At 45.8% G+C, this 24,625-nt stretch overlaps 1 protein-coding gene across 1 annotated transcript in view; it reads left to right on the forward strand.

Moving 5' to 3' along the window:
- The window catches only part of LOC125004742 (B-cell lymphoma/leukemia 11A-like), a 33,787-nt gene extending 11,699 nt beyond the window's left edge, over window positions 1-22,088 (forward strand). The window contains exon 3 of the mRNA XM_047579612.1: window positions 16,656-22,088. Coding sequence (XP_047435568.1) covers window positions 16,656-18,637 — 1,982 coding nt within the window. The 3' untranslated portion in view covers window positions 18,638-22,088. The remainder of the gene's footprint in view (window positions 1-16,655) is intronic.
- Window positions 22,089-24,625: the final 2,537 nt, after the last annotated feature.

Genomic DNA, 24,625 nt, shown 5'->3' on the forward strand with positions numbered 1-24,625 from the left:
TAGCTGTCCATTAACAGATGAACTTGGCAATGATCCAGGCCTCAAAGGTCTTGGGAGACAGACACACACACAGATGCACTCTTCCCTGGTACCTGCTGACTGTGGATGGAATGCCACCATGGCCCTTTTTTTGTCCAGAGGCGAAAGAGGACACGTCTCTGGTTCACCTATGTCAGAACCAGTTCAGACCGGTTAGGCAGCCAGGCCGAAGGAGGCAGACGGACAGGCCTTGTGGCCCGGCCCTCCTCTCCTTCTCCTCTCGCTGCAGCTCGCCTCCTCTCGTCCTCCTCCCCTGTTTTCCAGGCTTTAGCGGCGGAATCACAGAGAACCTCTAACCTGAGGGCACAGGACAATGCAGGGGAGAGAAAAAAGAAGCGAGGGAGCGTGGGAACAAAGTGAGAGACGAATGGATCCGGTCGTAAACAGGGTGGGAAGAGGAGGGAAAAGTGTTTGGTTGTTGTTGGTGCTCTCCTCTTGATGGGGCAACATGAGCTTAACGCCACTGCTGCTATTGTGTACTGAAAACATTACAGCAAACACGAGAGTGGTGAAAACTGGGGGATAGAATTTGATATGGAAGATGCACATAATGGACTGTTGTGCCGTGTGGGCGAGAAGCCTCCTATTTGTGTCAGCTCTACATGTAACCATATCTCATACACCCAATGTACCTACATATGCGGCAGTAATGGAGATCGTGCCTGTGGATGTGGACGTGTTTGTGTCGTTGAACACTATAAAATATGAACAGAGCTTCTCTCCTAATTACGACTCGGATGTGTCCCTTGAGAGCAGGCTGCTCACTATTCCACTTCAAATGCTTTCAGCTCACACACAGGACCTGCCTCGAGATGGCAGATCAGAAAGCTCTGTCACATCATGGACATCTGAGGAATTCAAGGAGCCGAGGCTTCATCACTCCAGGACTGTAGAACTATCTGTCTGTGTCCTTATTTAGACTACAGCATTCATCTTAATTCACTTCTGTCTGATTAACTTGAAACGCGGTTACGGTAGCGAAAGCCAAAAAAGTAGCATGAAATTATTAGAGGACAAACACGTGCACTCCCAAGGTGAGAAAAGTGATTTGCCGAAGGTGTGAAACTTGCGCGAAAAGCTGTGTGAAGCCATGGTGAGGTTTATGTAAGAATAGGAGCGGATTAGGTGTCTCCTTTCTGACTAGTCTTGCAGGTGTCTGTGGCTTTCTCTTTCTGCGTGCCTGTCTTTCTCTCCCTTTCTTTTTTTCTGCTCTCGCTCGCGGCCCTGTTGATTATGACAGATGAACGCAAGACAAAAGACTTGAAGTTCACGTGCGGCCGAACAGAACCCGATTCATCTCGCGTCTCATTTGCATGAATCCCTTTCACTCGTTCGAGTTCGGTTCGGGTGATGAATGTCTATAAGCTGGGACGAGGGCTGCCCGTCAGAAGGTGCACACGTACATAAAATGAGGCTCAATCGGAGCGCGGTGGACAGATGCGGTGACATCTTGTGTCAAATAATGATGTTAGTAATCATGTATAAATTCATCACATCCTGCAGGGAAAAAAGTAGATCATCTGCGTCTGTGCGTGCATGTGTTTATGCCTGTAAATGCATGCAATCCCATTTGCATGTATTTCACACATGCCCACATTAGTTTGCAATTTATAAACAGGCTTCTTCTTTTTTATTTCTCCCCTTTTTCTCCCAGTCTTCCTGCTCTTGCTCTATTTCTCAGAAACATGTTTTCTTTTCCCAAACTCTTGCGCGGTTACTTTAGTGCGGGGCCTAACTAAATATCGTACTTCTTTCTCTGCGTGAGTGTGTGAGTGTGTGTGTGATGATGGCTGTTTTTATAATGCCCCCTGCAAATTTGCATATGTATATGTGCAGATTGTATGAGAAGAGCTCTCACACTTAGAGCAGTTGGATGGGGAGGGCGATGGGGGCTGCTGCAAGGGTTGTGTGCATGGTTTATGTGTGTGTGTGTGTGTGTGTGTATTAAAGGGGGGTGGGGGGGTCTTGTTGGCGCTTTCACCCCACCCCAGACAAAGCCGGCCACTACTCCCAGATGGTAGTCTGCTCTCTTCGGCCATGTGTCTGGTGTGTGTGCGTGTGTGTGTGTGTGTGCGTTTATGGACAGACACACAAAGACGGAGAGAGTGATGGAGAAATTTGCAAGCGAGAGTTCGTGTGCATGACATGCAGGCAGATGAGGCGGATAGACAGGCATAATGCGTGCATGCATATACATGGACATGTATGTGGGGAATGCGAGACCTGATGCGCTTTCATGTGTCCTTCTTTAGGGTGGCTCAGCATGACGTGACTAAAAGCACCCCAGTGTGGGCTGCCACTTTGTGCCGTGTTCTAACTGCATTAGAATACATAATTCAAGACAGATGGACAGGGAGAAAAATAGAAAGAAAAAAAAAGAGAACGTGTGGATTGACTGACAAAGGGAAGAGACTGACGCACGCATGTAAAGACTGGCCATTCTTTGTTTTAGTGGTGCTGACCTCGAGATGTCCATGGACGCCTTGTTAATGGGGTCAGCATTAAAGACGTGGGGAATCGGGATTATGTTTACGTCAACAGTCTCCTGGACAGTGAGACAATGAATGAAGGTCGGCACTGAGTGTGGAGAGCAGTGCAGGAAGTTTAACTTGATGCGTGTTGTATTACATCTTTAACTCTGATATCGTCCTGTTCCACTTGCAATTGTCTCTCAGATGTCAGGCGCGAAATACTCAACTTGGGAAATAGCTCGGACCGGTGTTACTATTCCAGATATTCAATATGAAATCCTGCCTAAGGGCACTGTCTAAATCCTGGTGTCCCTGAGGGTGTGTGTTAAAACAGGCCCGCAGCCCTGTTGAGACGGGGCTATCTATCGCTTGGACAGGGTCCAGCTTCTCTGACCTTGATGTTTGTTTTCCTTGTATCCCCAGACATAAACACGGCTCTCGCATCCAGACACACAGACAGACAGGAAGTCATCCTCTGATGTTTTTCTCTTGCATCTGGCTCCTCTGTGAGCACGGTGCAGATGTATCGGGTTTGCTGGTGTGTAAAGTCAGGTGAACGCAAAATGGTGTGCGAATGTTTCAGCGTGCATTTCTTCACCCCAACGCCTCCTTCTCTGGAAATTCTTACTCGCTCATACCTGTCCGACTGGTTTTCTCTCTCATTCATCGAAGCAAAGCCCTTCTCCTTTTTCTTGACCAGGTAGTATTTTGTTATCAGACAAGAAACCAGTATCCCTTATGACAAGCCCTACAGTTCAAAGTTCCAAGATAACCATTCCCTATTTATACCTTTATTGAGGCAAGTCCTCCTCTGCCAGTGTGCGCTCTGGCAGTGAGTGCTTTCCATGCTGGACATGCCCTGTTCTCCCCAGGCTCTGGTACTGCAGTGGTCTGCCAAGTCGCAGGGCCAGATTGCATGTAATAGGCCTGCCATTTCCCTCTCATCATCTGTCAGCACTCTGGATCCAACTGCAAGGTCCAAAGAGGGCTGCCACTCTCCAATTAAAAAGGTTAATTTGCCCTCGCCCATCTCTCCCGCCTCCCCCCTTTACAGCTTTCTATGTCTTCATTAGATCTCATTTGTGTCTGTGTTGCTTTCTCCTTTCCTTTTTCTCTTCCTTTTTTATTTATGTCGGTTGGCTTTGCAAACACCGTCTAGGAAAATAAAAATGGTTAGTATTTTTGGAAGACGTGCATTCATTACGTTGCACCCCCACTTTGATTAAACGGAACAGGCTCTGCCGTGGAAGCGGGGGATTAAAGGAACAGTTTGATATTTTGGGAAACAGAGTTAGATGTGAAGATCAATATTACTGTACTTAGCTTGGCTCCACTTTTATAGACTTACAAGAGGGGGAGCCAGCTAAACACGAGGCCTGTCGTCACTGTGAGCAGAAACTACAGGAAGTCAATTAAACTATCTGGCACATGCAGTAACCCCCCGGTAGAAAACATGTGGTTGTTGTTTTTTACACATGGATTAATCAAGATGTAGTAGGAGAGTTGTGTTACTTTGGATCGATCCATAGAAACCTATACCTGTGTCTATGCTAAGGAAAGCTAGCGTTAACCACCTATTAATTAGCAAGGCAGCAAAAACACATTTTTCTGTAAATAAAGTTAACATCAGTTCTTCTAACCCAGAGTTACAAGTTCTCATAGTATAACTGGAGGCCCGCACTACATGGTAAATCACCACTTCTCCGAACCGTTCCCTTTTGGGAAGACTCTACTAACTCGTCTAGCTCAACAAGTAACAGGGCACCTCAATAATTCTGAGTCGTGTGAATTTGACAGTGGAGGAGGAGGAGAAACACCCGCTCGTCTTGTGAGACAAGGAGAAACGTCGACAGCTCTTTCCATTTATGTCGGAGCCATGCTTCATTGTCATTATCCCCACACAGTGGTGTCAGTTTCTTAAGCCTAAGCCAAACCTGAGTGGATGAGCACTGGGCAAGTGAGACCTGCACCTGTGGGATATAAAGTCACCAGCTTACTTTTGTCAGATAGAGGAGAGGAGATCTTGACCAGACGGGCGGTTATAACTCACTCCCCCCTGTTTCTATCTCTGCTCGGAGCTTTGGTCTTTTCCTGCATACGCCCAGTTCATCCGTGATCTCCCATCCCCCTTTGGTTCTCCTCACCCTTGCCATCTTTTTATCAGGTTGAAGAAAAGAGGCCCTCCTTGCACCTCCTCCTCTTCCTCTTCTTTTTTTAATGCCTTAAGCTTCAGCAGAGGTATCACACAGCAAAACACTACACTCACTCCAACCCCCCTTTTCAGTTTATCAGAATAATATATAATAGGACGTATGTGGACTTGTCGTTTTGTGAACCCAAACCCCAGGAAGGAAACTGCCCCTAACCGCTGCCTCTACCGCTGTTTTCTGTCAGTTGCCACTGCTGTCAAGGCTTTATCCCTGTGTCAGGCCAGCACAGCTAGAAAAGTACTTTTAGGTATCTGGGTCTTTAGCTGCAGGAGTTGGAAGTTGGGAAGAATGCATTCAGTCTTTGATCATTCTTCATAGGTTGTTTAAAATTTTGTTTCAAGTCACAAAGTTTTTGGCGAAAGACCGACCTTGCAGGGTAGACCCTCACCCTCACCCTCACAAACTACATTTGAGCATGATCCACAAGATGCAAATGAGGGCCATGTCCTTGTGTGAATGTGTAAAATTTTAGTGTGGATCTGTCTGGTAAGAAGTTCACCCAAGTTAGCACACAATATCAGCTTGGCCACGCAGCCTCAATGAATCGTCTGCAGCAGCTGCGTCATCATCTGTTGTTAAGTACAGCGGCATACTAAATGAAATTGAGGGTCACTCTCGCTAGTTTAGGTGATTAACATAAGCTAATGACTCGGAGGGATGAACAGGAGGTGAAATTAAAGGGGGGAGAGAAGGAGGGAAGAAGGAGGATGTTGTTTGGCTCTCTCACCCACCATTAAGACCCCTGGACTGGGAGTACGGGCCAGTTTCCCATGCACCGGCGGCACAGGCAAGCCCTCTTTGGTTACACAAAATGTCTGCCCGTGCGGCCACCGAGAGAGATATTATTAGCATTATTTTTGCCTCAGTTATATGAGAGCACGGTGCTTTTAGGCCCCCTTGTTTGAGTGGCTGACGGACACTTGAGTTTCTGCAGCAGATTAAATGAAATTTTAGCAGCTTTTTCTTGGGGCCAGGCCATAAAACCACACAAAGGAAGCAGCTGCCACTAATGTAATCTAGAATGGAGTGCTGCAGTGTAAAGCTGTCCACTACTCTTTTGTTTTTCCCTTCTTCTCCTCTTCGCGGCTCTTTACGCCATCTTGACACCTTTCAGCTACACCCCTTCCTCTTCAGATAATATCCTTGTTCTTTCACTGCCTTTAATCCCTCTTTTCATCGGCTGCCTCTCTGTGTACTGTAAAGGTGATGAAATCGGACGAGAGCAATAAAGGGCATGTGTTTTAAGAGCAAACCCGTGTCTATATGTCTTTATATATCTACAGAGCAGTGTACAAAGGTACATGAAATAGTCATCTCTAAAGCATTGTCGGGCACTTTGACCTCTTGGGATTTTCTCTGTGCAAACGCCATATCAGCTGGACATGTATGGAATGAGCATATAGGATCTTTACAGTTTGACCTTACGCAAACAAAGTTGATTTCTCGGAATGCAACACAAGCAGTCCGCTGGGCTCAATGACCTTGTGACCCCCGTGTCGGTCAGGGGTTGTCAGCCCCTCTCAAAATGACAGGGTGGATCTTAGAACCTGAGTTCATGCTCGCAGGGAGTAGGGTTACATGCCTGTCAGGGCCGGGATTGTATACGTGACACGTGAGAGACCAGGAAAACCAGAGTGGACGAGAAAAGTTGCTATTCTGTAATGATTAGGGTAGGAACATCTTAGCGCACTGGTGATGCTTTACTCCACTGTTTCCTTCTGTAAATGAAGTTTCATAGTCTGTTAGAGAGGCAATGGCGTAAACATCTGGCCCATAAATCTCAGGTGGGGCTGCAGAGTTCAGTTTGACTAACAGGCTCTACCCCATCGCCTGAGCATTAATCTAAATTTCTACACTTCCACACGTATTCAGGTATGGTTTAATAGGTGGTTATCTTTCCACTGTACACATTGCATTGCATTCTGTTGTATACATATGTATTTGATATATTCAAAAGTAGAAAGAACGCACAGTTTGCAACATTGCTTTTGCAAAGAGACTTCATTATGTGTTGTAGTGTGTTCTTGCATTATGTCTGCCTATTCACTATATACATGTGCGTGTGTTTGTGCGTGTGGGTGGGTGTGAGTATGTCTTGCTAGTGTCTGGTGTGGAATATCTCAGCTCATGGGCCCTTCTTTGCATAGAAGACGTGGACTGAGTTCAACCAGTCAGTCAGTCAGTCTGTACATGTGTGTGTCCTGTCCCGCAGCTGTCTGTGAATAAATCCTTCTGTCACCAAAGGCCCACAGGCTTTCTTCACATGTCCTGTTCACCAACTCTCTTTGAGGTCAGCTCATTTTGACATTCTTCTAAGTCATGTATTAACTGTGTCTTGAAGCCACCATCCTCATTTGTCGTAGTCTCTCTCTCTTATGAGTCCTGTCTGTTTTATATTCATTTTCCTTGGTTACCTTTGGTTGACTCTTCCTTGTAGACTCTTCATAAAACTGAGATGAGTTGTGGTGCACCCCTGACTCTATATATACATACAACACACATGCACATTTGCACACCAACACCACATATGTTTACATAAACCTGATGACCCAATAGAAATAGCTCTTGTCCCCCTTTTGCCACCCTCCTTTTCTGCTCCTCTGCATTGGCCTCCCTCTTTCCCTCCCCAGGGCAGGTCGCTATAGCCCCCCTTATAAACACAGTGATCTATAGGAGCCCTAGACCCAGACAGATTTTTGGCATGGCTGTGCAGGTAGCATTCCAGCATGGTTTGAGATCTTAGGGCCCTAGCCTCGTTAAAAGCCTGATTTATGCTCTACAGCTGGGCACAAAGGAACCTACAGGTTGGCTACCTTAATTAATATCACGCTCAGTACTGCTTGGACCTATGCATGTTCCTGACACACCTCCTGGGAGAATGAGAGGAAGGATCCGCATGCTGTGTTTTTAACAGGCCACTGACAGTGTGTGTCTGCATGGGATGTAACTCGAAGGACACATGCAGCTGTGCGCAACATGATTTCAGATGATTTTTACAAGCACTAACGTTGCAGCAAGTCAAAAGAATCACTGGTAAAAATGGAAATTTCAGCTTCTGTCGGATAACAGGGTGGTGTAGCCTTTCTTTGGTGCATAGGTCCTATTGTCCACCATTTTAGCCATTTTTCTTTCTTTGCTGCAGCGGCTGATCAGACCACATGTCTTCAATTAGTAGGCAGGAATCTGGTACGGCGAGTCTTGAAGATGAAGAATTGTGAGGAGCGTGGCCTGCCATGGCCAGGCATATGTTCCATCTATCTTGCAGGGTGTTATTGATAGTAAACGCTACATGCACATTACCTAGCTGCCTTCACCCTCCTCTAACCCTACAGTCCTTTCTTCTGTGTGTGCCGTACAGTCTTGTGTCACTGGATGAGCGTATCCTGCGCAGTGATGTGCTGTCCAACCTTGAGTCATTTGATTTGAAGCATTTATCCAAAACGACACATGTCACAGAGGTGCAGCCCTGGTTGGTATCAATCCTCTAGATTATTCCTAGCGACGCCGTTGAGTTCCTGCACCGGGCAGAGGAGCACTGGAGGAACGCATGTAGGTTGCACAGGGTATCTGACCATTTCCTGTCTCTTACTGTCTCTGTCAGAATGTCTTGAAGGGCCTGAAATAGGGCTGAACAGGAGGCCATTTTGCAATTTTAATCAACATTTGGAATTTTTGAGCCATTGCCCAGCCCAGTTTTCTCCACTATAAATAAATAATGGAATGAGGATTTGGGGGTTGGATGAATAGATGCTGGTGAGTTGGGACACTAAGGTCTCACTGTCAGTGGCCGTGTCCATATTACAAGATCAGGGAACTTCAAGTTCATTGCGGTGGAGCTTGGTAAACTGAGGATATGTGATGCCAATTCATAAAAATTGTACTGAACTTGTGACAGCATCACCCTCTGACTTCCACCTTCTCCGTTTCCAAGGAAAATGGATTTGTGAGCTACATCTGACCCTGAGACAGCCCCTTGATCTAAAGTCTGGCTATTGATGCCTCCTTAACCACTCGACCACCGTGTGCACAGTCACACACACCAGATGGGACGCGTGTTAAACCCTCAGCCTCCACAGCTTCAGGCCACGGGACACTCCAACACACTGGCCCTCTTGTTTTAAAGTGCCATGTCCCTCCACAATGCCTTGAGGCTCCTGTGCATAACGAGCTGCTATGGTTGGCTCGAGCTCACATGCCCTGGTCCTCTCACCCTAAGGTGGTGGGACAGGGTGAAAAATAACTGCATGTTTAAAACAGCCCTTGTTCGCTGGTATCTAAATGATGCTTCAGAGCTTCTGGGGTTACTGCAAGGGTGTTCGGGAACAAATAACTTAGATCATCTGTGTGTTTCCTAACACTTCCCCACTTTAGAACCAGAACAAGAAAATACGTATTTTACCATTCCAAGCGCATCTAGATCCCCAAACCCTCTGCAAAGACCCCTCAAACCGCTCCATCCAAAGTAATTCATATGATGATGAATGTCATTATTTTTCTTCTACTTGTCCCATTTTATGTGGAAGTATTATTTACAGTGACTGAACACTTCAGCCAGAGGTAGGAAGGAAAAACTGTTTCTATACGCTGTCCTGATGGATGGATTTTGAAATTTGCCCACCACTAAATGAGTGGGTGGAGAAGATGAGGAGTGTATTATGACACAGGTGTTCATGGCCAGGTGGAGTGTCCCTTTGGACTTAAGACAAGAAGGACTTATAGAAGCTACATGCTTTGTGTGTGTTATAGGCCATGAGAGGGGAGGGAAGGGAAACAGGTGAAGGAGAAACCGTGCTCATGCCCAGTATGTGTAGGATAGCGTGTGTGTGATTGTGAAAGACGGACCCACTTTAACCTCTCTCGGTGCTGTCATCAGAGCATGTTAAGGAAATAGCGTGACAGAAGGAGGAGGAATGAAGGAGCATGCAGGCTGGATGAGGGACAGAGAGCAGGAAAGCGAGGGAATGACTCTATCCTCCAGACGGGCTCAAGTGTTTACTCAGTCCACACAGGCTCCCTGTGTGTGTGTGTGTGTGTGTGTTACAATGTGTGGGTTCGTGTGCATATGTCCGGACTTCCATCAGCCTAGAGATACCCTGGCTACAGGTCTGTGCCTGTCGATCAGCCAAAGCGTGCCTTCCCTTTTTCTTCCCTTTGACTCACCCCTCTGTTTTAAAGCCAGCTGCGTTTACACAAGTATTCCACTAATAATCAGAATGAAAATGCAGCATGAAACCACCTCTATCACAACAGACTGGCCTGATGACGAACTTCCAGAGTGAAATATTGCGCACGTAAACGCAGCACACCGAGCTCAGCCATGCCTTCTAAACTCATTTTAATTTTACGTCTGCTTTTTGTTTCACCCCTACTTTTGATTTATTATTTATGTCGTACGGCTATTTATGCAAGTCCGCCCGGAGTGCATGCTGTGTGTGAATGCAAATTCTGCCTGTTGGTGTATTCTTTTGTACCTTCTATACGATTTCACTTTTAACCGTCTCTTAATATGGTTAACAAAACTGCAGAAACACAGACATTAAATTAGCTAAATGTCAAACAAATGGACCTGTTGTTTGCTTCAGTTTTTCCTTTACTATAAGATTTGAGCCAAAACTAGAATCGCACTTAACAGGATTTATACTTCATATAAAGGTGTCGCAACATGACAGGCATGTATTAATTCAAGAAAATGGTCAGAGTATTCTTCTGTAAATATGCTGTTTATCTGTAGGATTTACTTCTAAAGCGCCTACTTCAGATCTTGATAGGCCTTTTCCATGTGGTGTTTGTGATGTTCTGTCCATCTCCCATCATGTCTGTGAGACAACTCAAGGAGGGGGAAAAGAGGAGAGGTCAGGCACAGTGCCCTGTATGCTCCGGTGAAGCCGAATATCGTCCTGGCAAATGGTATGCAGGCTCATAACGCGCTCCACTCGTCCAATAGCCAGAGACGAAACAGTTTTGACAGTGTCGAATGCCCTGCCCTGGGGGCCTTATCATCCACCGCTGCTTGCCTGCCTCCCTCCCCAGTTTCTCTTTTCCTGATGCTATCTATCTGGAGATTTATGCAGAAATGTGCAGCTAGTCGACCTCCCTGGTCCCCCTCCATCCTTTCTGCGGGGACGGCAGCCTGTCATAAGCTGAGCTGTGCAGAGATAGGGAAGCTCAGGCTGCTGGCCTCGTGTCGTACGGAGGCTATCTTGTCACTGCACTTCAAACAGCGATGATGCTTGTATGGAAAGACACGGATGCACTCATCTGAATACTGTAGGCTGCATGTTGATAGCAAAGACGCAGAAAAGTATTGTTATATTCCATCGTGTTATATAGATTTAAATATGTCATAGTCTCCATTAGACCATATTACTCTGCTCTCCTCCCCCTAAAATACAGTTTTCTTAAGACACATCGTTTCTCTGACAGAACACTTTTCACATTTCCCCTCTGAAGTGCTCAGAGACTTCTCGCCCATCTGGGATATTGCCCGAGTCCAAAAATACTCCTGCTTGATTAAGTCTTCTTATGTACCTGGATACGTGTGCTTAAACTGACACTTGGCAGTTTGCGGTTTCTTTGATTCCACTCCCTTATTTAATACCTTCTCCACTGAGCATTGGCTTTTGTTGACGGCGGTTTGATCCTGTGAAGCGGATCCCAACTCAATAAATAATCTCTGTGGATGCTTACATAAGCGATGGTCCATTTAATTAGACTGGTTAAGCTTAGGAGCCCAGAGGTCTTTTCACTGTACCATTAGAGCTGGGATGAGAAACAATAGTGCGCGGCCTCCCGCCGCCGCTGGTAAGCAGAGAGCAAATAATGATCGGCATCAGACACGCGGCTGGCCCCGGCTATTATAAGGTCTGCCGGACTAGAGCCGCACCCAGGCACAAAGCTGCCCAGCTGGGTTTACTCAAACTGGGTGAAATAGGCGGATAGATGGAGAGAGAGAAAGATGCATGGACAGATAGATGGGTGGGTGGACGGTCAGTTCAAACACAGTTCAACTGAGACAAGATCAAAAGGAGTAAGGTTACGCAGGGATGCAGACAGTGTGGATGCTAATTTGAGAGTGACTGTGGAAAATGAACTACATACCAACATCCACACAGGCACAAGCACTCACACATAAATGTATGCCAACGTGGAGACTGACCTGTTGTGATACATACAGTACATATGCATGTCCGTTATAGAAACTCAAACATATGAAAAACAAATGCCTTCTGAGCACACACACACACACACACACACACACACACACACACACACACACACACACACACACACACACACACACACACACACACACACACACATTTGTCTATTGTGTATGGTGCATGCATTCATCAGCCCCTGTGTGGGTGCCATCTGTCCATAATGGTTTCTTAGTGGCTCAGAGAAACTGCTCAGTTCCACTGTTGCTCTTATCAACTTTCAGGAGAAGGGGAAAGGAAAGGTAAGATGTGTGAAAGTGTGATTGGAAACAAAGCCACCGCCAGCAGATTACTTTATACTGGGCACAGGCCCTCAAAGACCACCATGCATCTTTATCTGAAGATCTGCCTCCCTTTCTCTGCTTGTACATGCCAGCTAGACTTTTCTTCTCCACCTCCGTCTTTCTTTTGCTGCCTTAGCTCTCCATTCTCTTTTTTTCTTCGCTATCCCTCCTTCTTTCCTCTTTCGCTCTGGTTGTGATTTATGTCTTGCCTAGTGGTCATCTTCTCCCAGTTGTGTAATGTGTTACTCCAACGCCAGCTAGTGTTGGCTGGTTTTCCCTTTAGTAAATTGCATTTCCTGTATCCGGCTTTGTCTCGGGAACAAGTGTTGGTCAAACAAGCCTTTTGTCTGTAGCCAGTGGCTCAGCGCACCGCATCGAGCCTGGCCCAGGACAAAGAGCCGAGTGTACGAGCCTGGGTGTGTGTGACTGTGGCAGAGAATCACAGACAAACAGACAGAGACACGAAAGGAGGGAGGAGGGTCAAGGCCAGTCCATTTGCTCCATCAGGTATTTTCACAAATACAAACAGAGCTAGGGCCCCATTACAGCAAACTTAAGATAATAACATGTATGAGAGACTGTGGGATGAAAAAAAAAAACACATTTTTTTTCATTTTCTTCGTATTCAACTGAAAGTCATGTGGAAGAGAATGAATGCAGGACAGTGAAGAAGAGCTCTTATGTGGGTCTCTGCTACTCCCCCGTCTTTTTCCTCAACCTCTCCGGCTTCACCCTTCACCCCGTCCAATCCCTGACTGTGAATACCCTAATGACATAAACAGAGTAGTAATCACATTAACGGCAGTTATGGCTGAGGCACTCTTGAGAGGCACTGTATTGACAACCCTCCATCTTCCCAAGGCACTCACTCCAACACCTATAAACACTTATGAATATTGGCAAAGACCTGCTATTAGCATAATCACTTTTCAGGTGTGTGTGAGTGCTCTTTCGGGCCATGGCCACTGATAACTTTGGGAAATGGTGGTGACACGCTGCATCCCCCGTGTCGTCTGCCTCTGTGTCTTCCTCCTCCTCCTCCTCCTCCTCCTCCTTCTTTTGGAAGGCCTGTGGGCTAATCCTGTTAGCTTGTTCCTCCATTAGCTAAATGACCAATATCAGTGAAAGCTGTGTGGTCACACCAGGACGACCTGAACCCAGTATCAGGGTTGGTCAAGGACGAAACAGAAAAACGTAGGTCAGCCCAAGTCTGCTAACTTTTCGGTGCCTGGCTTGAAAGTTTGAAGGAGCACGCCTATGATAGGGAGATGAAAGTAGGAAGAGACTCCAGATGTCTTCTTAAGACGTCATTAACCCATACTGGGTCAATGTCACAGTTGTCTTGCTATCTGTTGCTTCGTTTGCTTCGTGTTTGTGGCCGTGTTTTGGCTGAAGCGATAAAGAGGAAGACTAGGTTTGGGGGTTGGGTGACTAACAATAGAGCAGTCTGCATGAGCAAAGTATATGCCTGAGTCACCTGAACTTGGACTATGTGTTGCTTTGTCTGGTCAACGCAGTTGTCTGGGATGGTGGCTTGAGTAGGGCGTGAGGCCCCTCTATCTGCTGTTTAATGCGCCACAATTTGCCCTCTGCTGTTGTGTCAGTCGACCAAGTGGTTTTGTACGAGCCCTAAATCATGCAAAATCTCTGCCTGATATCAGTGCGACGTCCTTTATGAGCGCCATTCCCTACTGCGTTGTCTCGCAAGGCGCTGAAATGACTTGGAAGAGAATTCCAGATCCCCTATTCTCTTCATTTCACTATTATGTACATCTCCACTGTGCTCTACATCTTTATATTTCTTTTGTTTGATTATCACTTCTCATCTTTTTTTCTTCCCCCGTGATCCTCCTGCCCTTTCTCACTTCTCCTATATACAGTACTTTCCCTCTTCTCCAGGCCCCTCTTTCAGCCCCTGCCATGAAATGACAGCTAAGGGGTTGTCAGTGTGCTTTCTCCTCTCTGCTGATCCTATTTCAAAGGGACCTGGAGATCCAGCATTAGCCTCAGCTCTCCTGCTCTCCAGCCCTAACTCGCCACAGACTTAAAGTTGCTAGAAAAGGAGAAACAGACAGGGAGAGTGAGAGGGAGCTCTCCTTTATTCCATTAGAAGACAGACTCGTTTATAAGATCATCCTACCCTCCTCACGCAGCTCTGTGCTAGTCCACACCAGCTAAAAAAAAAAAAAACTTCAAGGCCTTCAAACGCCTTGTCAGAATGTCTTTTATCCTTTTGAATAACTGTCCTTCCATCCCTTTGAGGACAGCTATTAAGGACAATAGTGGGCTTATTTAGATATCTGTTCTGCCATTGTTGTGAATCTGGGCATGCATTGGTCTGGCTTGTCAATTGCCATCCATGTGTCCACTGCCTGGACGGGAATAACAATTATCATCACCGCTTGTGACATGAGCACAGTTTGTCAAATGTCCATAGATGGGCCGGGGATTTCATAGCACAAGACGTGGCGCTTTTGATACATGAGGAAATGAAGTGACTACCGGCTTTGAAGCTGTTTGTTGTGGTTCTTGTGTCCTTCAGAAACGTGCTGGGGTGTCATTAGGAATGTCCCCTTCACGCCACACTTCTCTCCCTCCTTACTTCACTTCCACAATCCCTCAGCGCTTTCTTTCCTCTGACACACACGACCACGTCTCAAAGGAGGAGACGACATTCTGACCAGCCCCACCAATTTTTGTCTATTATCCCTGGAAAGAGCAACAAAATGCATCTATTTTCCTCCTTGCGCATGCACACTGTCTGGTCCCACGTTAAGGGGAGGTTGAGGAAGTGTGCGTAGCCTGCAAATCAAAGCGAAGCGAACAGGAGAGGCCAGGTTATTGCAACCGTTTTACGAGTGATATGGGGCTTTCTACTTAAAGCCATAAAAACGCACACATAATCAGGAAACGTACATATAGCCAAAGCCAATGTAATGGGCACATTTTATTTGTGCTTATGAGAGAGGGAGCAAAACTGTGTATGGGTAAATGGCTTTTTTATGATGGAAAAATTCCATAGTGGGTCAAAGCCCCTTGCAGGTGGCAGCAATTAACTGTAATTTTTGCAGATTGTAATGATCCATAATTTACCAGTATACCCCCTTCCAACTCTTTTCAGTCACGAGAAAAAGGTTTGCGTGGAGGTTTGATTGGGTGCACATTTTATGCCGTGTTCTGGTCTTTAAGTGAGATTGTTCAGAGGGGGCCACGGTGGCTGTGGACACACGAGATGGAAAGGTGTACCACAAAACACCAATCTGTTCCCTCTATTGCTCATCCTCAACATCCCCTCTCTTTTCTCTGCAGTTGTCTTCCTTTTCTGCCCCTTCTTCACCCCTTTGTCTCTCAGCCACAGCAGGCTTAAAGTATGCAAAACTGTCCTTCCACCATCTTAGGGATCGCTCATAGTCTCAATCATACACACTCTGCCTATCTTAGTCTCTCACGCTGCCTTGTTCTCCCTTCCTAGCGCAGTATGGCCTTAGTATTGGGTTCAGTGTCGGCAAATGACTTCAGAAAAATGCCCTCCAGTGAAAAAAGAAAAAAAGGAGAAGAAAGGATAAGAAAGCCAAAAGATGAAAGAGGGAGCATATTTGCAAGTGGCGGATGCTTCTTATTTTGCATATCTCTCACTTCTGCTTTCCCCTTCTTCTCCTTTTCTATTCACCTGAGAGGATTTAAATAAATCCATAAAGCATGAAATATCAGAAATAGAAAAGTAATGCATGAAACGCATTTTCAGAGGAGCCTCCCCACCCACACACAAACATGCATACACAATTTTCCCTGTTGCTTCTGTTTGCCGCGGATGTGTGTTTTTTGTGATAAATGCTGGTACAGTTTATTAACATACAACCTTATTTGTATTCAGTGTTAATATTCAGCATCAGATACATGTCCCACTTTAGCTGAGCTAATTCTGTAAACAAGGCATTGGAGGGGAGATGAGTGTGTGTAACGAGATTAGGCGTGCATTGTCAGGCAAATCTCAGGTCAGCGTGCAAGTGCTGTTGAAAGTCAATCATTGTTTGAAATATTCCTTTGCCTTCCCAGTCGTGTGAAATGCTTATTTGCAGCTTGAGGTTTCTCTTTTCACTGTGTTTTATTTGTTTTTTTTGTTATGTGCTAGAAAATGCATATTTAATCTTACACCTATAGGTCTCAGATTGTGTGAGAAATTGTCTGGTGATTTTTTTTTCATCCAGTTCTGCAGGGTTGTTGTCAAAAAGAGCAAAAAGAAGTCTTTTTTAATCAATCTATATAATCATGGATGTAGTGCACATCATGGCTTACTTTGAAAATCAATGTATAGCATCATGTTTTGTCACCAAATTTTGGACATATGCATAATTTAAAATAATTTTGCAGTTGTGTTATTTTATCCAGTCAATTTAAACATATCTTCTCTCTGTGTGTCTCCTTCATGTTCAGATAAAGATGAGCCCAGCAGTTACACCTGCACCACGTGCAAACAGCCCTTCACCAGTGCCTGGTTCCTGCTCCAGCATGCCCAGAATACCCACGGTTTCCACATCTATCTGGAGAGCGAGCCTGGCAGTCCCCTCACCCCCCGCGTGGCTGCTGGTCCTGGGATGGGGGGTGACTGTGCCTCCTCCCAGCCTCCCCTGCATGCCGTCCACTTGGCTGATGGCAGTCCTTACAGCCTCCTGAGGATGCCAGGCTCCGGGTCTGGCCGGGATTCAGCGTCGACACCCCGCGAGGGACGTTACCCTCGAACACCACCACTGTTCAGCCCGCCACCGCGCCACCACCTCAGCCCCGATGACCTGGCCTTGGCTACCCACCATCCCAGCGCCTTTGACCGGGTGATGAGGCTGAACTCGGTGCCACTAGATCCCCCCCAGACCATGGACTTCTCTCGACGACTACGTGAGCTGGCCGGCAATGCCACCGGAGGTTCCCCACCCCTCTCCCCCAACAGGCCCAACCCTATGCAACGGCTGCTGCAGCCATTCCAGCCAGGTTCTAAGCCTCCATTTTCAGCTACACCACCCCTCTCCACCTCTCAGTCACCTTCTGGCTCACGTTCCACCCCTAATCCCATTAACAACGCAGTCCAACCAAGCACCCCTCTCAAGGCAAAGTCTTGTGAGTTCTGCGGAAAGACCTTCAAGTTCCAGAGCAACCTTATCGTTCACCGGCGTAGCCACACAGGGGAAAAGCCATTCAAGTGTCACCTCTGTAACCACGCCTGCACTCAGGCCAGCAAACTGAAACGGCACATGAAGACGCACTGTCAGAGCAAGTCTTCAGCGCTTAATGCCAAGTCAGACGACGGCCTCTCGACTGCTAGCTCCCCTGAGCCTGGTACCAGTGAGCTGATGGGCAGCGCCACGGATGCTCTTAAGTCGGTGGTGGCCAAGTTCAAGAGTGAGAACAATGGCCTTATGCCCGAAAATGGAGAAGAAGAGGAAGAAGAGGAGGAAGAAGAGGAAGAGGAGGAAGAAGAAGAGGAAGAAGAGGAGGAAGAAGAGGAGGAGGGGGAGGAGGATGACATTGAGAGTAAGCCTGGAGTTGAAGATGAGGAAAGGAATGAATATCGTTTCAGCCTGCGGCTAGAAGGCGCCCGTCACCACCAGAACAGTGACGCCCTGCACCCGCACCGCCGGAGTGTGTCCCGGGATCCCATAGATGAGGACTCAGCCATGGAGTCAGACCGGGCAGAAGATGGAACCACTACTACCATCAATGGCCTGGGTCCTCTATCCAATGACAGCCTGTCTAGAAAGCTGTTGGGTGGAGGAGTCAGCCCTGGCTCCCTCAGTCCCTTGTCCAAGCGCATCAAGGTGGAGAAGGACCTTGATCCCCCAACACCTACAATCCCCAACACGGAGAACGTTTACTCTCAGTGGCTAGCTGGCTATGCGGCCTCCAGGCAACTCAAGGACCCTTTCATCAACTTCACAGGTGGGGACTCCAGACAATCGCCCTTCGCCTCCTCATCTGAGCACTCGTCAGAAAACGGCAGCCTACGCTTTTCCACTCCACCTGGTGAGCTGGACGGGGAACGGGCTCCTTCAGGACGCAGCGGCACAGGCAGCGGGGCTAGCACTCCACACGGTGGAAGTGGAAATGGGAGGCCGAACTCCAAGGATGGCCGCCGCAGTGACACCTGCGAGTTTTGCGGAAAAGTGTTCAAGAACTGCAGCAATTTGACAGTGCACCGCCGCAGTCACACGGGCGAGCGGCCCTACAAGTGTGAGCTGTGCAGCTATGCGTGTGCCCAGAGCTCAAAGCTCACCCGCCACATGAAGACCCATGGACAGATGGGCAAAGACGTGTACAAATGTGAAATCTGCCACATGCCTTTTAGTGTATACAGCACTCTGGAGAAACACATGAAGAAGTGGCACAGCGACCGCCCTCTGCCTAATGACATTAAGACTGAGTAGGCAAAGAGCAGCGTGCTGGCCGCTCTCTCTCAGCTCCCCTGGCTAAAGAGCAACCCTGGCTAACTAGCCAATAAGTGAGGGGAAAGGACAACAGGGTTAGACACCAGTACACAGTACAGCCCTGTTCTCATCCCGACTGGAAAAGCTAGATGCATGATCCATCATTGGGGCAATACTCTTGCATCAAACGTAAAACTTTTTGAGCCTTTCTATTGTGCAATAATTTACACGTTTTGTATTTTTTGTAACTGGACAGCATGCTAGGTGTGTTTTGGCTACTTAGAGAGAAAATTGTCCCCAGCTGGTGGGTCTGGTTGTACATGTGTTGCTGTTGATACTTTTGATTTCTTCAACATAAAAAAAAAGTTAGTTATGAAAACCCATGCTGCATACAGTACATACTGTTTTACATATCATGTACAGTTTTGTGTTCAAACATAGTGAACAGTGTCATATTATCAAAACATCGAGAAAAGCAGGGTCACACTTAAAAACGATCTTTGTGAAAGATTTTCCATGCAACATTGAGATAAGATATATATATATATAAATTGGGCTGCCTATGAAATGCTAGGCACTAGCGCTATTAAATATTTCTTTTACAAACGTCAGTGAAATTAACAATATGGTGTGAAATGACAACAAAGAGTGCCTTGGATATTTTACCTGCATTAGTTAATCCTTGTTTTTGTTTTGCTATAAGCTCAGAGTTTCAGCTATAAAAAAATTACAGGACATTTTTGTGCACATATGGAATAAGCAGGTCCTTGCATCAAGCACCTGTACGGTCATTTTTTTCTGACTTAGCAGAGCATAGGGGTGGGCACGGTGACACAAAAATTATAAAAACTAAACAAAAAAAAACAAAAAACAACAAAAAGATTATGTGTATCTCTGGTAAATCATTTATCTGCCTGACTCATGTATATTGTTATTTTCAAGATTACAATTCTGTTTACTGGCATGTTACATGCTAAAAAAGGAGTAGGAGTTTGGTGTGTAGACTTTTGGTTTAGGTGTTTATGTTCTTCGGTACATGTGTACCATACTGAGAGGGTACTCTGACGAGTCGTCTTACCCAACGTAAAGCTCTTAATTTTCCAGAGTGTTTATTTTCTTTGAAAATTAAAAGTTTGCAGGTGTTTTTTTGTAAGTAGCACAGAATTATGTTTCTTCAGTGTCAGCCAGGCAGGTGGTGTAGCCAGCAGTCACTTGAAGACCACAGAGTGGGATTTAGTTGTACGCCAGGCAGATTTTGGGTGAGGGTTGGGTGAGTTTCGGGGGGATAAGGGCGGGTGAGGGTGAGGGTAGCGAGGGGGGACTGGGTTTACCAGGCGTCTCTACAATTCAAAAGTGTATGTCCTCGTAGCATTAATTCTCTTTACCACGTTAGATCTTAGAAACCCTTAAATAATCTGAAACATATTCTTAAATGAAAATCAAAAGTCAAGAATTTGAACTCAGTTATATAACGTTTCGTTTTTCCAGCAGACTTCCCCTTTCCAAGAGTAAAATGTTCACAGTTTGTGGTCTTTTAAGTTCACACACTCTAGACCTCATTGTGGTAGTTGATTTTTTTGATCTCCATCCCCGTCATTGTTGATGATATAGCACTTGTCACTCTGCCTTGGAGTCTGTATCTGTCTCTCTAATCGGAGGTACAGTCGGTTGAGTATAAAATGAGGACCAGATTTCAGATCTGGGACGACCTACGTGCACTGTTCAATTTTCCCAGTTTACAGTCGGACACTCAAGGGAAAACTTGCTCTTATGCTGACAGTTTAGTGTTGTGTCATTGCTTTCCATTAAAAACAAAGAAAAGAAAAGAAAAAAAAAAGATTAAAGAAACTGTTGCCAGCCATGTCTCCTTCTAAGGTCTAAACATCAGTTCAGCTCTTGGGAGTATCAATGCAGGAACCGCCATAGAAATATCCTGCTTCATACCAACTATAGTAATATACTGCTCATTACAGAAAAAAAATGTAATTCTACAAATTTGATTTAAAAAAGATAAGTAAAATGTGTTGTTGATTTTTTTAAAGTAACACTTCGATATCTTTAGTGGGGAACCTTATTTAATTTTTTTCTTTAATTTTTTTTTTCTTGTTGTTTCTCTTTTCCTTCTTGGTGACATCCAGGATTGCTATGTAATGAACTGAAATGAACACGTCTCTCATCTTTTTTGCCTTTACTACACACAAGTCTTCAGGTTGAACAAAAATTTGCATTGGGGAGAGATTTATGATATATAAATATATAGAGAGAAATTAAAACACATAGGAAAATGCACACTCATGTAAGTTCCTATGTTCAAAACACATTTATGGTCTACTTTTTTCCTGTATTTAGAATGGTATTTGAAATTAATGTTCACTTAGCGTAGGCACTTATAGTATTTATGTTGGAGCCTGTATTTTTAACTGTTTTGCCTGTACTCTTTAAAGGTTTCAATGTACCCTTTTTTCTGTAGTGAAAAAAAAAATCCCAACAAGCTGCCACCGTATATTTTCTTAATTTGGCAGGATAATATAGTGTGAATAATTTGTATGCTTGAAAATAAGTATGTTTTTGAAAAATGAAATGTGGTGTTCCCCAAGGGTGAGAGGTCATGTGATGGCTTTTCTGGCAGTCCCGCTGGAGTGACCACAATGAGGTAAAAACAGGTGGTTGTACATATCTTTTAGTTTGTTTTATATATTTTTTTCTCTCCTGCCATTTTATATGCAGTAATACAAGCTATTGTTGGGTTTTCTTGGTAGCCAACTTTTTACTGTCCTTGATCATGTACCACCTGATAACATTCCAGCTGTTTTTGAAAAAGACGTTTTGTCATATGCAATCAATCCAATATCAATCTGAAAAAGCTTTTTTTTCTTTCTTTCTTTTGCTACAGTTTGTTTTTATTTTGTTCTGTTATTTAGATTTTTTTTTTCATTGCCAAAAGAAACATGGTGCTTTATAATTTAAATATGGTACATCTCATATGCAAGGCATATTCTAAATAGAACCGAAATCATGAAAAGAAAAGTTTGGTACATGTTATCGTTGCTGATGGTATTGAGGTACATTTAAGTTCTAAGCCTGTTCTCATCCTGTGACCTGTATTTACTCTCCAGCTGTTTGTTCTGAACTGAACTTGAAGTTGGCCTATGGCATTGGTCGACATTATTTATTATGACTACACACACACACACATGCTCTGTTCGGAACAGAGTCACGGCAAAACCAATCAGTTCAGTTTCCTCCCTCCTGGTGAATTGTGATGACTTAATTTCTCTGTTTAATGACCAAAGGTCATTGACCGACATTTATGAGTTGTTGCTCGACTTACAGATTTAGTTGTTGTTATGTTTCAGTTACGGAGATGCCACTCTATTTTCAGCTGTGTTCTGCATTATTCTCTTCACTCAGCCATTTTGTCTTGGAAAAAAAATAAAAAGTAATACATACATATCTGAATTTGGTGCATTTCTTATTTATTTACTTATGTTGTCGTCGCCTGCAAACTCGGCCTCTAATTAAAATTGTTGTCAAGACAGAAAGAAAGAAACACCAGAACACACACACACACGAAGAAAGTCAAATATTCTGCTTAGATGCACTGTGAGCATATTTGCCCATTCATTCAGATATGTTTGCATGGCTCCGCTTGATTTCCAGTCATGGGGGTGGAAGTTTACCATCATATCTGTGGTCTGTGGCCTTGTGAGGTCAGCTAAGCATCTGTTATATCTCCTGCAAACTTCCATCTCCTGCCTCTCTCCTTGTCTTGCCCTTAATCTCTTTTCTTTTTCTTATCACACCATTCACCAGGCTTTTGCTCTCCCTTTGTGTCTGTTTTCCCTCCTTCATGTTGGGCCGCTTTTTTTTTCTCTCTCTCCACAATGATTTATCTAACTTTATGCAAGTCCCACTATGTCCCAATCTCTTTCTTTTCATCCGACCGCTCCCTTCTCTGTTTCCTCCAATCCCTCCTGGAGCACTGGAGGGCAACGTGACAGACTAATCGCTCTCCTTGTCCGAGCCCGGCGCTGTTTGCCTAGCAGGGCTAGATTAAAGTTCACAGATAGAGAGAGGTTCCTGCTTAGGCCAGGTGTTGACAGTTGAGATAAAGCAGAGTTGCAAGGAAGTGGGGCTGGCCGGGTGGGTGTTGGGAGAAGGTAATTGTGGGTCTGTGTGTTCTCGCGCATATACACACTTGAAATCTTTCGGAGGGTGGGCACCCCCGCTCCCTTGCCTGAGATCACCCAAGTTCAATGTCGGGAGAGCAACAATGCACTGGCCCACAAATCCTGCCACCAATCAAGCCATGCATAGCAGACATACTTTTCCCATAGCAGACTCTTGCCCCTGCCGACCATCCCCTGCCCCCCTGCTCCTGCTCCTTGTGTCGACATATGCCCTTAACTCGTAAAAGCGAGTCACAGCTCTTTGACAGGAAGGAGGGTTTTCAGGAAAGTCTGACATGCGTAAATTAATACCAATCGTCCTCTGTGAAGCGTTTTCTCCATTCAGTTATTTTCAAAACAATAGCACAAAATATTTTTGCGCCGTGTTCTCGTGTCTGGCTGGACTTGGTTCTCTGTAGGAGGTCAACACTTTATTAGTTTATGATGCTAATCAAAACCAGTTAACAAACACTCCGACTCTCTCTCTCTCTTGCTTTTCCTCACCTAGTTCACCTCTCTGTGTGCCCTGACATGTGTTTGAAGCAGCGGAGGCCTCCCAGGCATAGCTGGGGAAATCCTGTCCGGGAGAGAGTCGGAGCGTTGAATCGACTCGCTAATCCTCCTAATTCGCCACTTCTCCCTGTCCCCTGCTCTCCCTCATTCCTGTGCCTTGCGCCTTTCCCTTCCTCCCCTGTCATTCTTACAGCTATCAGATATCAGTGGATCATTCCTCTTTGTATCTCGCTCCCCTGCATTTCTTCATTTCATACGCCGCTCGCTCTCTGTCACGCTCCTCCTCAAGTTCTTCCCTCTTTTTTTTTTGTGATCATTTTTTTGGGCTAGAGCCCGGCTCACGAGTGTCAGTGAGTAGAGGAAGGCTGAAGAGCAGAGATGAAGAGGCAGACTGCAGCTGTGCCGTGGTGCAGTGAAGAGGGGGCCTCGTCCGGGCTCCTTGGAACAATATAAAAGCACTAATCACCCAGGACAGCTGACACCCAGTGCCTCACACATATACACACTGTGGTTCATAGACATGCTCACACACACACACACACACACACACACAAAGATCTGAGGATTGCCATTATAGGGTGGAAGGAGAGGAGCTCTGCCCAGACAAGACTTGCAGGTCTGGCCTGGCTAGAAAACAAAGTCTGTGTTTTGTCTATGGGCAGAACTATGCTTCAGGGTTCAAAGTGCCTTCCCACAAACATGCACATACAATGTGCCTGTGCACGCTCGTATCTACTGTACAGCAGCGCACACATGTAAACTTAAAAGGCAGTTAAGCACTCAGGAGTATACAGGAAAATTTCCCCCTGTGCATGTTTGTACGCAGACAGAATCAAACACACATGCTTATGCTGGAACACTAACCACATAATGGATTGGGTGCATGTACGCTCAAACACACGCACACATAGACATACACACGTGTGTACACAAAAGTGTCTTCGGGAATGTGACCTTTTCCCAAAAGCCTCCCTTTCCTGCCTTGGCTCTCCTCCCCCTCTGGCTGTGTGAAGACTGAAGGGGTCAAGGGTCAGGTTTTGGGGGGCTGGAGATTAGGTTTCACATGACTGAGCACCTTTGTTGGGGCAGGCCGGCAGAAAGGAAACGTCCAGGAGGGTAGCTGTGTCTGTCTGAGAAGAGAGAGGGAGAAGGGGGAAGGGAATAAAAAGGGGACAGACGGAGAGATGCAGGGACGAGGACTCGGCTTGGTCAGGCGCGGGCGGCCGGAGCTGGAGTGCAAGACCGAGCAAGAAGCACGGGAGAGAGGAAGCGGAGATGGGGACAGAGAGTGAGAAAATGTGAGAAC

Source organism: Mugil cephalus, chromosome 2, assembly GCF_022458985.1.
Source record: "Mugil cephalus isolate CIBA_MC_2020 chromosome 2, CIBA_Mcephalus_1.1, whole genome shotgun sequence".
Classification (NCBI taxonomy): domain Eukaryota; kingdom Metazoa; phylum Chordata; class Actinopteri; order Mugiliformes; family Mugilidae; genus Mugil; species Mugil cephalus.